The 16772-nt window shown below is 47.6% G+C and overlaps 1 protein-coding gene across 1 annotated transcript; it reads left to right on the top strand.

The window, feature by feature from the left end:
- Nucleotides 1–3621: 3621 nt before the first annotated feature.
- On the top strand, nucleotides 3622–16514 carry LRRC3C (leucine rich repeat containing 3C). Its single transcript, XM_007061968.4, has 3 exons — nucleotides 3622–4485; nucleotides 5534–5649; nucleotides 12860–16514. The coding sequence occupies exon 3, from the start codon at nucleotides 12941–12943 to the stop codon at nucleotides 13721–13723; it is 783 nt and encodes a 260-aa protein (XP_007062030.1). The 5' UTR covers nucleotides 3622–4485; nucleotides 5534–5649; nucleotides 12860–12940; the 3' UTR covers nucleotides 13724–16514.
- Nucleotides 16515–16772: the final 258 nt, after the last annotated feature.

The raw sequence follows: 16772 nt of genomic DNA, 5'->3' as shown, positions 1-16772 counted from the left end.
ATGAGAAAAAAATCTGTATATCTGAATTCTAGCAATAACCATAACGTCAGCCCAAAGGTTTGGGGGGAAGTTCCCAGAATCCTTTTTTCACCAGCTAGTAAAAATAATAAAATAATAATAAAAAATAACTCCAACAAATAGGTGGGATTTCATAATGATATTGATCAATGATGATCACGCTCAGTACTCCGTTGCAGGATGCAGGGATCTGGGGTGGTACCAGGGATATAACCAGTCACACTGGTACCTTGTCCTAGATGTGCAGACTTTTTTTTTTAAGTCCCACAGGACTCTTGGGAGCTATACGGCGTGTTCAGTGCCAGAGATCCATACTGGAGACTACTGACCTACCAGTCTCCCTCCACACCCAGGTCTCCCAGACACCTGGGCCACGTGGCCAAGCAAATCCAAACTCAGCAGCTTGTGTCAGAGGCTGTCAGCACATCAGGGACTTGAGAGCAAAACAAAGGAAGGACCTTCCACGTGGAAGATAAAGAACAAACATACAGGCACAGCAGAGGCCCTCGTTAGTGCAAGAGCTTCCCCAAGGGCTGACCCTGCTCGCCTGGGTGTGTTTGCCAAACAAGAAATGGGACTGAAGGACTAAAAGCAACATGCAGATGGACACAGGCGCAGTCTGCAAGGAGCTGCTGGGCATGCATGGAGCAGCAGCTGGCTGCGTCATGGGGTTGTTATTCAGTCAAAGGTTAAGGATCTGCTGCAGCAATGTGGCTGTGCTTCACCTGGCAATGGTGCAGAGCTGCCTGTGGGATCACAAAGGAACTGGCAGGTGGGCCTCTCCCTAGATGGAACGATTTCCTTTCTATAGGTCTATCTATTGACCTACCCGCCCACCCCCATACACATCCCGCTATCCCTCATGCACTCCTCACTGTGATATCTGGGCACTTACACAAGTATCTGAAGCAAAATTCAGTCTGAACAATTGCCTTCTCCACTTTCCCTTTGGTTGTGGCATTATTACAACAGCTGGGTCTGCGAACGTGCCTGACATTTTGTGGTTCTTGTTGTTATCCTTTAGTCCCATGGCTCAGCTCCAGGGAATTATACACTGGACCTTTGCTCCCAACATAGTTATTACAAGAAGACTTTGGCAGAGAAGGAAATGTCTTGTCTTTCTTTCTGAAGGCGGGACAATCTGGGTTTGTTCTGTCTGCTAGCGGAATGGATTTCCATGGCGAGGTGACCTCTTGCTGTGTCCACCCTGCTCCCAGAGCACTGCCCTCAGCTGATGAGATTTGAAGACAGACTGAGAGTCAATGAAACCAGAGGCAGAGGAGGTCAATGGAGAAGATGTTGCACCAACCAGGGGCCAGGCTGAAGGAAGGCATAGTTTGTGCTAGCTGAGTGTGGCTTATTCATTACGGTAGACTTCTTGCTTATTGTATTAATTGTCCTGGGGTCCAATGCCAGGCAAGCCCTCACAGCACTTGTGAAGGTTATGGTTGTTATGCCCACAGTTTACACCCAGAGAGAAGCTAGCTTAAAAACATAAAAGACTCTTGCTGGAAGGTTGCAACGTAACACCACTTCATTGCTTAGAATTCAGAACAATAACACAAAAGGGACCCAAAACAGAAAGAGACAAAGCAGGCTACTCTTGAAAGCAGAGAGGTACAGCTCATCCCACTGTTCTGTAGACTGGCTATTTGATGACTGACTAATCTTAGGCTTCCTCCAAGCAGGACCAAGAAAACCCTCTGAAATTTGAAGTGACAGCTTACAATTTTAACACAGTTTTAAACACACTTCAATGGTACTGTTATCCCTTTGAGCCGAATGAGGTTTTGCAGGGTTGCTTCCATTAGGATGAGAAATTGGTAGTATAAGCCTGGTCTACTCTTGGTGTAATTTACTTATAAAAAATGTACACAAAGTCCTGTTTCCCTGAACACAATAGAAACAAACAGCAGCAGGCCGTTTCTTAGCTCGGAAATCCCCAAGTCTGCCCCTCCAGCAATCTCTGAGCCCAAGAAGCTCTGTCTTTCTGCTTCCTCTCAAGGGCACGCTCAGGACTCCTTATCCATGACTTTCTGCCTCCAGCACGTGCGGATTGCATCCAATATGCTAGTGGCTGTGTTTGCAACTTTGGAAACCCTGCAGTTCACATGGCTTAGCTCTGCCCTAGTCTTTGGGCAGTCGGCTCCGTTGTTTGCCACTCTCTTTGCTACATAAAGGGGCTTGATTGCGCCTTCTGTTGATCCTGAAAGAGAGTGCTGGACCACCCACTGGCTTTAATGCGATCTGGTTGGTTTTGGATCCAAGACTCCGCTGAAAGCAGCTATTAGCACCTTCCAGCCTCACACCAACTCCAACGCTTGGCAGAGGGAGGACAGTCTTGTGGGTAAAGCACAGCACAGGCACTCAGGAAACCTGCGTTCATTTCTGGGCTCTGCCCTAGATTTCTTGCGTGACCCTGGTCAAGCCACTTGTGGGCTGATTTTCAGAAGTTCTCAGCATTCACCAATGCCCTTGAAGTCTGTGGGAGATGCAAGTACTCAGCACCTTTGAGAATGAGGCCAGTAGTTCTGAGCCCGAGTTCCCCATCTGTACAATGGCGAAAACAACATTTCTTTTCTCCCACCCTTTGTCAGACTTCTGTGGACAGAGCACTAGGCTGGGACTCAGGTTACCTGGGACTCAGGAGACTCCCAGCTCTGCCACTGGCCTGCTGGGTGACCCTGAACAAGTCATTTCCCTGCCCTGTGCCTCACTTTCCCCATCTCTAAAATGGTGATAATGACAACGACCTCCTTTGCAAAGTGCTTTGAGATCTATGGATGAAAACTGCTGCATAGGAGCTAGGTACAGTATTATCATTATTATGTCGGGCAGGGACTGTCTCTCACTGTGTGTCTCTGCACGCACGGCCTACAGGCCCTCTAGGTGCTACCATAACCCCACCAATAAATAATAAATAGTGGTGAGATGAGGGAATGAGGTGGAAAACCAAGAGAGAAAAGTTTCATGAGATGGAATGGAGTGAGTCCTCAAAGGGCCCCTAAAAAAAGGAAGGAATGTTGAACTGAAACCCCTGAAAGTAAAATCCTGGCTACCTGGCTTTGAGGAAATAAAACACCTACATTATTTTAGTTATTTATGTTGCAGGAGTGGCCAGGAGCCCCAGCCACAGACCAGTACCCTGTTGTGCTAGGTGCTGTACAAACTCAGAAGAAAAAGACAGTCCCCTGCTGCCCCCAAAGAGTTTACAATGTAAAGATTAATATATGAATCTAAGACTATGTCTACTCTACACTACAGATTTCTGCCACGGTAGCTATGTCAGTCAAGGGTGTTAAAGGGGTGTGAGCCTTCCCGGCGTGTGCTCCAAATGTAGACGCAGTTATACCAGCAATCCTGTGCTTTTCCCAATATAGCTTGTTTCATTCAGTGGTGGTGAAATAAACTACCAGTAAAAGCATCCACACTAGGATCACCTTATTGATATGGTATACCTAAATACGGATTATCGGTTGGGAAACTTTCCTTTCTTTATTCTAAGAGCAGCTATATCAACACCGATCTGAAGCCAATTCAATCCACCATCCATCTTGGTCTTTCCTGACTTCCCCACTTTAGAAAGGGTTGAAAGCAGATCTCCATAGCTGAATGGGAAAATAAGGAAGCATACAAAGCCTGTTCTCTGCACCTTACAACAACTCCCCTGATCTTCAGGGTTACTCTGGATTGCTCTTATAACAGATCTTTTTTTTTTTTTTTTTTAAGAACTGTTTAACCCACCTAACCCTCTGCTATCTCTGCCTCCAGCCCTCTTTCAAATCATTCGAGGAGAGGTAGCTAAAATCTCCGTCTAATCCATTTGCCAGTATACAGGGGCCAGATACCTGGGTAGATCTCTGAGAAAAGAGGTGTTGAGTTGATTCTGCTAAAATGAATCCTGCAGCTACTGCCTGAGTGCTTTGCTTCTCCCCAAACGAATGGGCTTTTCCCCCCCTGGCTGCATGGAGACTCTCGCTCGGTCGCTCCAGGCGGAGTTTTCAATCCCCTGAGGACGGATATCATTCTCCGGCGAGGAAAAATCCACCGCTTTCTCTCTCTCTCTCTCACACACACAGAGTCTCAGACAGATACGCACACACCCCCAGCATCTGGGCACCCGCTTGCTTCCCTCTAGCATCTGTAGCTTTGCCTGCAATTTCTTTATAGAACAGTGCTGAGCCGGAAGGCTATTTTTTATTACATCTCTTTTTTTTTTTTTTTTTGCACATCTGGCTGCACCTTACAGGCCCCCCCCCCGCCCCCCATGCGCTGGAATAGAAACCTATTTCCAAAGATCAGGATCCCCCAGCCCGCTTCCAGTTCAGAGAGGGGTACCGTAAAAACAGGAGCTGCTGTGATGCCTGCTTTTGAAGAAATCGTAGCTGGTTTCTCTCTCTTTCTGTCTCTTTCCCCTCTCCAGTTCCAGGACTTTGAGTAGACGCAGAAAGACGCAACTGACTAAAGGTGAGTCAATTTCACTTTACGCGGTTAATGCAATAAGGTAGGAGATGAGGCTTAGGGGGTGCCTCAGACATGCTCAAGCCAAGGAAGAAAGAAAGAAAGAATGAGACAACGTTAGATTGGGTCAGGGGAAAAGCCAGATTCTGCTCTGAGTTGCAGGGTTGTAAATCCGGAGTGACTTCACTAACTTCCTATTTACACTAATCAGAATCCGGCCCTGTGATCAGTCATCTGGCAGAACCCCCTAAAGATCTTATTTCACATGTTGGTATAAAAGGTAAAGCCAAAGAATTAGGTAGGAACCTGCTTGCCTGCTTTGACCTTCTCAGAAGGGTTTGAATATGAGAGGGGGACGGGACGGGGGAGGGGGAGTCAGGGAGAAGCATGTTTCAAATCAAAAGCGAAAGGTAAAAAAAAGAGAAGCGGGGGGTGGGGGGGCGGGGGAGTCTGCTGATTGATGCAAACAAATAGCTGGACTCGGGGGAAGGGAGAAGTTGTGTGTGAAGTTTATATCAGCTGCTCCCCGAGTCTCAGTATTCAGAAATGAGATGAAATCTTAGATTACCCAGGAGAGGGGAGCTGAGTGTTGTATGCACATCCAGACCCGAGGAGGTGCAATTTTAAACATAGCCCGGGTTAACCTGCTGGCGGATTTGCTTTCTCCTCACTGCAGGCAGGGAGGGTTTTTGCTCTGCTGCCCTAACTTTCATTGAGGTGGGGGGAATCCCGTCCATACATTGTCAGGGTTTCTTTCCCCCAGAGCTTCAAGACTCCACTGTCGTGGGTGCGGAGCAGATCTGACGCCCTCTTCTGGTGATGGGGGAAATGGCATGGTCTTTCCTGAGGAGCTGGCCGGGGAATAGTCAGGGAAGATGAGAGAGTAATTTTTCCCTTGTAATTTCGTTGAAAGGTTGAAAAACCCAGCAAAATCCCCAGCTCACAGAGCTGCGGTGATTTATTCCGGCACCCCTACCTAGGCTAGACCCTCTGAGTACAGAAACACAAGCCCTGCCCAAGAGAATTTGCAGTCTTTTTGTCTCCCTGTCTCCAGAGTAAACGGCCTTGTCAGGGCGCTGTCCCCCGTCAGCTGCATCGTCCATCGAGGCTGCCCACTCCCCCAGTCCTGCTCCATGCGCCGCCGTTGTGTTTTCAGTCTGACTTTAGATGGTAAGTCCCTGGCGGAGCCTCGACTTTCTGTTCCGTGCACATCTAAGGGGGTAATAAATGCGGCTGACCAGAGGGTAGTAGTGGGACAGTTTCTTTCTCTCTCCTGTTAGTGGGATTGTCTGCTGGCAAAGATCTGTTTGCTTGAAAGGCGGGAGATGGTGGAAACACACACACACACACACACACACACACACAACTTCCCTGGTCCATCTCAGGAAATTCAAGAGCAAACTGCCTGCTAAAATACATCCAGGAGTATTGTTCCCCTTATCCTGCAGCAGCGTTTCTGATCTGCAAGGTGATTTCCACTGAGTATCACTGGGTGGCTGTAGAAAAGCAATCTTCTTCCTGGAAGGCAGTGGAATATTAAGGAAGCAGATATTGCAGTTATATTTGTTTTAAATTATATAATTTTCTTTCTTTCTTTCTTTCTTTCTTTCTTTCTTTCTTTCTTTCTTTCTTTCTTTCTTTCTTTCTTTCTTTCTTTCTGACAGAGCAGGGTTAATGCAAAAGGGATGCATGTCTATTATACTACCCCTTTCTGCCTGTTTTCACTGCTCCCAAGGGGTCTGGGGGTTTTCGGCTTCATTTGAACACACTGGGCAGATTGGGGATTTCAGGAATAATTCACAGGTGCGCCTCACTGCTGCAGGGCTTGCTGCTGGAAGTGCAGCGATATGCTTTGCAACTCACTGGAATATATTTCTTGCTTGGTCTCCCTGCTCTGTCTGGCTGCAGGTATCTGTGCTTTGTCTGGCCCCAGCTAAAATACCCCACTGGGTGGCATCTCCGTCTTCTCCCGAAGAAGGCTGGATGTGTCCCCTTCTGAGCCTGTCAATGGTCCTCTGACCACTCGAAGGATGCTGAATGCTCCTGTCCCATGCAAACCTAGGAATGAGGGCCAAAGTTAGAGAGGAAGGATGGTGCAGTGGTTCAGATGTTAGCCTAGGACTTTGAAAATCTGCATGCAAGTCCTTGCTCTGCCACAGACTTTCTGTGTGACCTTGGGCAGGTCACTTAGCTTCTATTGGCCTCTGTTCTCCCTCTGCAGAATGCAGATAATAGCCCTGCCCTACCTCACAGGGATGTGACGAGACTAAATACATGAAAGATTGTGAGGTGCTGAGACACCATGGTAATGAGGGCCAGAGAAGGCTCTCAGATGCTGTTCCTAGGTTGTTTGGCCAGTCCCAGAGAAGAGGGAGTGGCAGTCATATCATCAGAGAGAATTAAATAACAACCGGCTAAGTAAGAACTGATATGTCAAGAGATGAGTTTTCAATACACGTATTTAAAAACACCTGACTCTGCTTCGTGGCCTCCATTACTGCAAATGGTGCTGGTGCCTTTCTTCAGGGGAGCTGCCATTTTACAGAGGTTTCCCAGCAGGAGCCCCGTAAAGCTGCATTGGGAGAACCAACCCCTCCAAACGGCATGTCTGTGGGGGATGATAATCAACATGCAGGTTTCAGATTCACATTTAAATGTACAGTAACTCCTCACTTAAAGTCGCCCCGGTTAACGTTGTTTCATTATTAGTTTGCTGATCTATTACAGAACATACTCATTTAAAGTTGCACAATGTTCCGTTATCAGGTTGTTTGGCTTGCCCTGCTCTGCCCACCGGGCACTCCTGCCGGGGAGTGGGGTCGGGGTGCGGGGGCTTGCCCCGTTCCACCCGCCCAGTGTTCCAGATGTCGAGCGGGCACGCCCCCCATCCCGCTCCCTGGCTGGGATGCCAGGTGGGTGGAGAGGAACAAGCCCCCACACCCCGACCCCACTCCATGGCAAGGGTGCCGGGCGGGCGGAGCCGGGCAAGCCCCGTGCCCTGACCCTGCTACACCCCTGCCTCAACCAAGCTTCACAATCATCATTTATGTGTACAGTATTGTTTGTTTAAAGTTATTTAAAACTTACACTGTATATGTATATAATGTCTTTTATCTGGCAAAAAAAAATTTCCCTGGAACCTAACCCCACATTTACGTTAATTCTTATAGGGAAATTGGATTCGCTTAACAGTGTTTCACTTAAAGTAACATTTTTCAGGAACATAACTACAACGTTATGCGAGGAGTTACTGTATAAGCTGAGAACTGGCGTGGGGTGTGGATGGAAGATACCTAAGTGTTGCCAGTTGATTATTAATCACCATCTCTGCAATCAGGAGGCATTGTACATCCACATAGTGCTGTTTCCTTTAAGGTTGCAGGAATGAAAACTGCGATGAAGTTTTCATTGATCATTGCTTAAAAAAAATCATGCAAGCAAAAAACAATGAAGTAGCATAAAGATGCATGCAAGTGCTGAATGTCTGTCGCCTACTTTGAGATCCCTTGGGATAAGCTACTCTATAATTTCTAGACATTTACATTTCATAGGAGTTTAGAGCTGAGTTGACAGCCCTGGAGACAAGTCATCCAAAGAACAGGAGAAGTCCAGGCAGAGAGTCTGCAAACCTGCACACATGGCCCCATTACTGAGCTGGTGAACTCATCATATCTATATAATACTTAAACCTGCCTCATTGCAGGGGGCTGGATTAGATAACCTATCGAGGTCCCTTCCAGTGCTACATTTCTATGATTCTCTGATGGAAGGACCAGCCACACTGACAATTCTGATGATGGGGTTTGCTGTATAGACAACTCTCCAGGCAGAAATTGAGTCGAGAACCCCAACTGGAACAATTCACCAAAGACTGCGGTGGATTCTCCATCACTGGCAATTTTTAAATCAAGACTGGAAGTTTTGCTAAAAGATCTGCTCTCATTCTAACAGGAATTATTCTGGGGGAGTTTTCCGACCTGGGTTATACAGGAGATCAGATTAGATGATCACAGTGCTCCCGTCTGGCCTTAGAATCTCTGAATCTCTGCAGTGAAGGGAGTTGTTTGCACAGCCCATTAGTTCCTTGGCGTCCCTCCTGAGGCTGCCAATAAGGGGCCAGTTGTGGTGCTGGTTTTCGTAATGGGGATCCTCTTCCCAACGGGAACTGAGCTTGGAACACCAAGCTGCTTTTGCACGAATCTCTGAGCAGGCAGCAGGGGTTAAGAATCCTCAGTCACTACCAAGCTGGGCTGGATTTGAACCAGTGAACTTCTCTATAGCCCAATGCCGGTTCACCAAGCCATCCAGTACCCTGATAACAGCATGATAACCATAAACTGCTTGGATAGATTCTGTATCTCTTGGGGGAGCCACGCTGCAATTAGCCCTCAATGCGGAAGCAAGTGGGGAGAGGGAGCAGAGCTTACTGCGAAGTGTGCAGGGGAGTGAGGGCACTTCATTGGTTCATGGCAGGGCTAATCATGAAGAATAAAGGGTGGAAAGGAATGACGTGAGAGTACAGGGCTGGCATCTGGTCTGCAACCTTTCAGGGATCAGAGATACCGTATGTCCCTCACCCCTCCACAAGCCCCTGTCTCCTCTGGAAGTTCCAGATGGATTCTGGTTAATCAGCCAGAATTCTTCCAAGAGTTCTTTAGTAACATGTCTCTTCCTCAGCCCCAGCCCAATACAGCAGGTGGCTTAGAAGCACACCTTGGGTCCTTATCGCACAGGGTAATTTCTCAGCCTTAACACTGCCACTGTCCGCACAAACTCCTTGCTGAATACATCCCTGTCTAGCATTTTCTTCCAGCTTGGAAGTCTGGTTTCCATTTGTCTACATGTTTTTGCAGGCCGGGTTTCCTCTTGCCATTCTGCTGCTGTAGTTTTTAGCAAAACCTCTGTAAAAGGCAGCCAGCTATGGGAGCAGCAGGGCACAGATCTTGCGGGGCCCCGTATCTGGAAGAGATCAACTCACCAGGCAGCCCACATCAGATTTTCAAAGCATGCCACACCTCCTGCCCCATTTGAACAGTTCCTGGGGGACCCCACCCAATTCAGTGATTATGTGGGCACCCTTTCGTGTATGTTCCTTTAATCATGGGATGAACCAGGCAAGTTGCTGTCAGGCTAAAAATATGAGGGCTCTTTCTGTGCAGAGTAGAGGCTGGTGTTGACAGGCTGGTAACACACCCGCAGATTTCACAGAGTGACCCTTATCTGCTGTATCCACCCTGGGAACATATTGCAAGCTCTGCTCAAGCAAGTTTCCTTTTTCTGTTTTTGTTTCTCCCTTGCTGACGTTCTTCCCTTCTGGAATAAAGAGCTGGATGGAGAACGCGATTACAGCCCTTCGTGGGGCCACCCAAACTTGGTGACACAGCGGGATGTATTGGCCAAAAGCCAGCCTTCCCAGTGTGTGAACCAGCTGGGTTGGGGTCAATGGCAATCTGGAAGCTAACTTTTGCTAGGACCAGGATCAAAAGCAATGCACCCACCAAAATATTTGCTTATGCTTGCATCTTCCTGGAGAGATGAATGGAAATTGCTTGTTTGAGTTTGTTGGCATTAAAAACCTTGGAAAGGTCAGCTGCAAGCTCCCACAGCAGGGTGATAGCAGCCCTGTAGATGAATCTTTGTATCCCCAAATCAATCTGTAAGAGACCACATAATTAAAGAGCAACAGACAAATCCTGGACAAGTCTGGGGGCCAATTTTGCTTCTCTCTCAAGTATTTCTGCATTCTGGTCCCCTTGTCTCTATTAAGAGGATGTTTGCCTGAACACAGGATTTTGCCCCTGCTGCTGCTGCTTATTCTCCACCTGGAGTCCCAGGGTGAAATCCTGGCCCCACTGAAGCCAATGGCAAAAATCACATTGATTTCAGTGCGGTCAGGATTTTACCCCTGTCTTTGGCTCAGGCTTAATCCTGTAAATTCTTTGTAGCACAGGCAGCTCGCAAAGAGGAGATGTGCATCCACTGAGCTGTGCAAATGTACTCAGCAGGGGGTTAATCCTACCTTTGTGAAGTTTTGCCATTGATTTCAATGGGAAGCATCATCAGCCCCTGTGTGCATATGCATTCAGTCACCAGTGTAGCCTGACCCAAAGTTTGGTATATATAATTGTAATTTGAGGATTAACAGGTTCTTGTCCCAAGATCAGGCCCAGTAAAATTATTGTAAAATTATCGTCTAGTTTGGGAACCCCGATGTGCATAGGTACAACACTCACACTATAGGAACTCTCTTTATATATAAATATACGATTTATTAGTACTTTAGCAAAGTTATACACACACACAAACTCAACAAAGCAGATAGAGATAATACAGAAAGTACATTTGGACGGCCATACTTACACCCTGGAATGTTAACCATTATCTTTCTCGTCACTGTCATCGTCCTCATCTTCCCCGGTGGCTATCCTTCTGGCCCCTCCCAAGGTCTACATCTCTCCAGCCTATCTGCTGCCCCTGGGATGTTACTTTTATAGTAGGTTATGCTGACGCTGCCACGTCCAATGCATATTCAATAGAGGTCCTTATTTGTATTTCCTCCCCTTAAGGTGTCCGTTTTTTTATAGGTTAGTACAGGGGTCTCAAACACGCAGCCCGTGGAGTTATTGCTGCGGCCCACCAAGCTCCCTGTGCCCCCGCCCTGAGTTATTTCTTGCAGCCGCCAAGCTCCCCTCCCCGGCCATCCCCCTTCCCCCCCAGCGCACTGCGTCCCTGCTCCTCTGCCTACCTCGAGGCGCTTCCCGCTGCCAAACAGCTGTTTGGCGGCGCTTAGTGCTTTCCAGGAGGGGGGGGAGGAGCAGGGAGCCGCACGCTCAGGGGAGGAGGTGGAGAAGAGGTGGGGCAGGAGCGGGGATTTGGGGAAGGGGTTGGAATAGGGGGAGGGAGAGGGTGGAGTTGGGGTGGGGACTTTGGGGAAAGGGTTGGAATGGGGGCGGGGAAGGGGTGGGAAGAGGCAGGGCAGGGGCAGGGCCTCATGGAAGGGGTGGAGTGGGGGCAGGGCCGGGGGCAGTGGGCCAATGTACTAGTCCTCATGTGGCCCTCATGGTGATTTGAGTTTGAGATCCCTGGGTTAGTATATGTATGATGTTACCCTGTTAGCATACACATCAACTGGCTGTCATGGCACCTTCGCCGTTGGAGGGTCTGTCCGGAACCTTCCGGATGCTGATGTCAGCGATGTTCTATGTGTGGCTGATGTCAGTATTCTGGACAAAATTTCCCCTCTGGCACGCCACTTTCAGTTCCCTATAAAACTTATGAGTTACTTAAGTTTATCTATACCAAAGGTTATAGGCCCCAAGCCTCACACTATCTACTAAAGCCAAATCGTATGGGATAAAAAGCTTGTAGGTTCCTTGCATTACTACTAAATATAATAAAGCACAATAACAAAGCAATGAATATAATACAGGTAAGCTGGCCCACTGGGCTACGCCATACAGTACAGTGAAAAGCACTATGCATGTAGGTTCACTAGACTCAGAAGAGGGTGTGCCGGGGGAGCAGACACTGCCTGGGGCAACGGTGTTGAGCCTTTATCTGTATTATGGAAATGAGAAATGCAATAGCCATTTTTTGGCCAAAACTGGTGATCTTCCTAGGGCCAGGAAGGAGTACAGCTCAGGAGCACTGGCCTTTCAGGGAGGTGAACAGCCCTGATTCTCGTAACCTGCCTCTCTCTGCTCCCAGGCATCACCGTCGTTTCCACAGCAACCTGCTGGGGTGTCCCAGTTCTGACCTGGTTCAGTGGATAGGGCATGGGACTAGGAGGGCCAGAAGACCTTGGCTTCTAGAGCCAGCTTTTGGTCTTTTGGGGACCAGGACTATCTTTCCGTTGTATGTTTGCACAATGCCTAGCACAACGGGGTCTGGGCCCCTGACTGGGGCTGCTCAGCACCACGGTAATACACATAAATAATAATAAATATGATCTTGGGCAAGTCGCGTCACTTCTCTGTGCTTCTGTGAGATGGGGATGGGGATACCTGGCTTCCTTTCGTGATGCTCTCGGAGATCTCCAGACAGAAGTTTCTGGGTGCTGCTGTTATTCAGGTAAAGTGCTTGGAAATGCTGACCACAGATCAAGGTTTGAGAGCCATTGCCCTACTATACATACACATGCTACTTTTCCAGGGACTCGAGTTCTGGGCCTGGACACATCTGATGTGTCAAGAACAGATCTCCATGTTGGAAGCCATAATTCATCTGTCGTGTAACAGGAAGGGGTGCTTAGTTACTACAGTGGTGGGTGCTATTATGAGACACCAGCTAGAGAGAATAAAGTCCTGGGATCACATAAAAGCCACGCTATTTCTCCCTGTCTAGCATGTTTTATATTTTCCCCTTGCTATCTCTTACTCAGATACGATGAATCCAGTGGCCCGCTTGAGAGAGAGAGACAGCTGATGAGCAAGTGGCCACATGATTATGCAGACACCCCACCATGCCTCTAGTAGACTGGTACCTCCGCCACTCGGTTACCATGTGGCTGCTGCTCCAGAGCTTTGTCCTGATGACCTTTTGTTTCCATCCGGCCACTACCTTTCCTAAGGGCTGCTACCATGCAGAAGAGGACGGTTATAAAACCTTCCGGTGCAGCAAAGCTCAGCTCACAGAGGTCCCTAAGGACATACCCAACGACACTAACAAGCTCTACCTGGATTTCAACCAGATTGCCTTCCTCCCCGTTGACGCCTTTCGGAACCTGCCGGTCCTGCTGGAGCTCGATCTGTCTCACAATGCCATTGTCAGGATAGAAAGTGGGGCTTTCCGGGGCTTGTCGGAGCACTTGCATTCCCTGGATTTGTCCTCAAACAAGCTGGTGTCGGTCAATAAGGATGTCTTTAGCAATCTGAAGGCCAAGGTCAATCTCTCCAGCAACCCTTGGCTGTGCGACTGCAGGCTCCAGGAGCTGATCAGGACAGTGGACCTGGTTGCTGGGTCCTCTGGGAGCATTGTTTGCGACTCCTCTACTAAGGAGGAACACATTGGCAAGCCCTTCCTGCAAGTGGTCACAGACATGGACTTCTGCAGTGTTTACAAAAAGACCACGGACATAGCCATGCTGGTCACCATGTTCGGCTGGTTCGCCATGGTGATCTCCTACCTGGTCTACTATGTCCGGCAGAACCAAGAAGACGCCCGTCGGCACCTTGAGTACCTGAAGTCCTTGCCCAGCAAGCAGAGGAAGTCAGAAGAGTCCTCCACCATCAGCACCGTGGTGTGACTGAAAAACCGCTTCCTCCTGCTGCAACTCCAGCAAACGTAGGACCCCTGGGGGAGTTCGTGGAAAGACCCCTGCTGAGTTTCATGGGTATTCAATCAGCTCCATAGACACACAATGTTAGTTAACAACAACAACAACATTAGTTTTGACCTTTGGAAAATAAACAGATGGTTTCAGGAGACGCAGCCCCGCGTGTTCAGAACAAAACAGGAGCAGGGAAGGCTTGGCCTCTATCCACAATTCTGCAGAACAAGAGCCAACAGGGCTGTGATCTACAGCAATTAGTGAGGGCTCAGTGAAGCCACGAGGGATTTGGGCATCTGTTTATTGTGTTGAATAACAGAGGGAAAAGAAAAGAAACCCAGTGTGTCTCCTCAAGCATACAGTAATTACGCAAATGATTCCCCTTTCAGACGTTAAACTTAATTTTAAAAGAATTTTATATACTTTACAGGACTCCATTAAGGTGTTAAAAAAAATCTGTGGTTCAGACACTCTCTGTCTACTTCCTTCACTCTCAGGAAGGGATGTTTCCAGCAACCTGGTGATGCCCCAAGAAGACACTGCAGAGTCTCAGAGAACAGTGTTGTACCCTTACTATATAGTCCTCCTGGCTTTTGCGGAATATTGGGAATACTGGGTATCACGTCAAACTAAAGAGATTAAAGCAAATCCCAACTGCTGGAGGGTGGTATGAGCTAACCCCTCATAGGATCTTGAGTTAAAAACCTGCCCCTTCTTCCATCAGAGGGCCAGTAAGGTCAGTGAGAGCTGAAGATGCTCTGCACCTCATAAATTTGGTCCCTAACAGAGATATGAGGCAGAAAGGGATTTTATCATTAGAGATGGATGAGTCTGTTAGGATAAAATAAAATCCATCTCCGTGCCCCTAAAATATCCCCCTCTTTTAGAAACAAATCTGAAATGAGCTTTTTGAGGTTCTGAAATGTTTACTTCACTTCTGCTCGCTGGGACTAGAAAAGTCAAAATGCGAGCCATCCTCAGAGTTTTTCCAGCCACAACAACACATGCTGGGATTCTGCTGAGAGAGCCCTTCCCCTGAGATTGTCCATAGACCTGGAGGGTCCCCCCGGGGTCTCAGTCATAGGTAGGATATAAGATATACACATAGCAGGTCCAGCCACTAGATGGAGGACTTTGTGAATTGGGAAAAAGTCGTGCTCCAGTGTCTCTCTCCAGCACTGGAACATGTAAAGGAAGGGACACACCTTCTGGCATGAGAGAATCTTCTCATTTGCAGTAAGGGCTCTACACCAGAGGTGTGACTAGCATTCAATGGCTGAGCCTCAATCTTACTTCCCTGCCCCAATCACATGAACTGATTTATAATGTATTTGGGGGTAGGGCTCTCTGTAGCTTAAACATTTACAAGTCAGCCTGCTTCGGCCCAAACCACTCAGCTGGCTCAATATGTAGGACCCTTTGGGTCTCCTACTTTCCCAGTGGATACTGGTCATGGCCAGAAGGCATTGCCTTGAAGTGGGGAGTTTCCTCACCATCTTGTATCTAACTGCCTCCAGAAGAGAGGACTTTGGTCATCATGTTTACTTTAGGACTCACAAGTTTGTCGACCTATCACTGTGACATGTTGGGAGAAAAAAGGATGTGATGGGTTAGAGTGAAGCCACAGCTAAGTTTCTTTCTTCTTCTTCTCTTTCTGTCTCTCTCTCTCCTCTGTTGGCAAGTGGCCTCATCCCTCACCCTCACCAAAAACCCCAACATCTCCTCTCTATGTTTCCAGTATTGGGGCATAGAATCCCCCCCAGCCCCATGTTCAGAAACAATATTTGAATATCCAATAATTAGAGAGGGGCCTGAACCACTAAATTTTGGAACTTGATTGAACTATCTCCAAGGTTTGGGGGTGTTTGGATCAGAGGTTTTGGGATGACCTTTGATGGAGGACAGCTGCAAAGTCTGAATCAAGATTCATCTGCTGTTTAAAGAAAGAAAAGCCAACCGGAACCAGAATCTTAAAATTTAACAGCTGGATCTACCTCTGGCCCAGGACGAAAAGGCTGCAAAGCTGTTTTGTTTTGTTGCATCCAGTCTAAACGGACTAAAGATAAATTGCCTGAATCTGTCAAGGTCATGAATCAAAGCTCTTTGAACTCAATCTTTCCTTTGATTTGAGTGGGTTTTGGATCAGGCCCCAAGTCTCTCTCCTTGCTTGTGTAGTTCTGACAGCAACCAACCATTATATTATATTACTATTAGAGATGATCCTACTGCAGAAAAACCTGGATTCAAATCCTAATGATGAACTGACCTCTCACAACATTTTGGGGGTGTTTAGATGTTAGGTCTAGGTTCAGGTCCCTCCCTGACAAGCATGAGACCAAATTATCCAGAATCATCAAAAACAACATTTGAGTAGCGGGGGAGGGGAAGTTGGTGAAATCTCCAAATGATCTGGAAGAGATTTAGAGGTGGGAAGCAGCGAAAGTTCACTTGGTGCTCATGAGAAAATCTGATGTCCCATGCACAAATGCCCTCAGAGCTGCTCAGATATATTCAGAAGTGCCTACTTTCCAAACATCTGCAGGGTTCCTGCATCATGCACAAACACCTTTTGACTCTGTCTGATGCCACTTTTGTGCATTGACAGTGAAGATCGTTTAACAAGTTTTCCCTTTACAAATCTATCTGATGTGCTGGAAAATGGAAGGCTGAAAGCAGCTAATTCAATGACCTGGGTTGTCCAGATGTCCACATTAAAACCAAATGTGAATTAATGAACTGCATATTTCCCCCCCTGCCATCAATCCCCTGTACCCCTGACATCTATGCTCTGTAACAAAAGCCCAGTAGAATTGTGATCTTCTGGGTTGCCAGGTTTAAAACATGGTGGTCAGGGCACGCTCACTGTGTGGGATTATGTCTTGATAACATCTGACCAAACGATGTGCTTAAATAGACAGTTCATGTTCTTACTTTATATGAGAATAAAGTTGACTTTTACTTTGGAGTTTGTGTCCCTCCTCTGAACGGTAGGAAATGTTGTTCTCATGGCAATTATTTCACCTCC

This window comes from Chelonia mydas, chromosome 27 (assembly GCF_015237465.2).
Source record: "Chelonia mydas isolate rCheMyd1 chromosome 27, rCheMyd1.pri.v2, whole genome shotgun sequence".
Lineage (NCBI taxonomy): Eukaryota > Metazoa > Chordata > Testudines > Cheloniidae > Chelonia > Chelonia mydas.
The sequence above is the reverse complement of the archived record's forward strand: the minus strand, read 5'-3'. Positions and strand labels throughout refer to the sequence as shown.

Bases quoted from the DNA above. Each gene is read 5' to 3' on its own strand.
- LRRC3C (XM_007061968.4), top strand. From the start codon at position 12,941: ATGCCTCTAGTAGACTGGTACCTCCGCCACTCGGTTACCATGTGGCTG.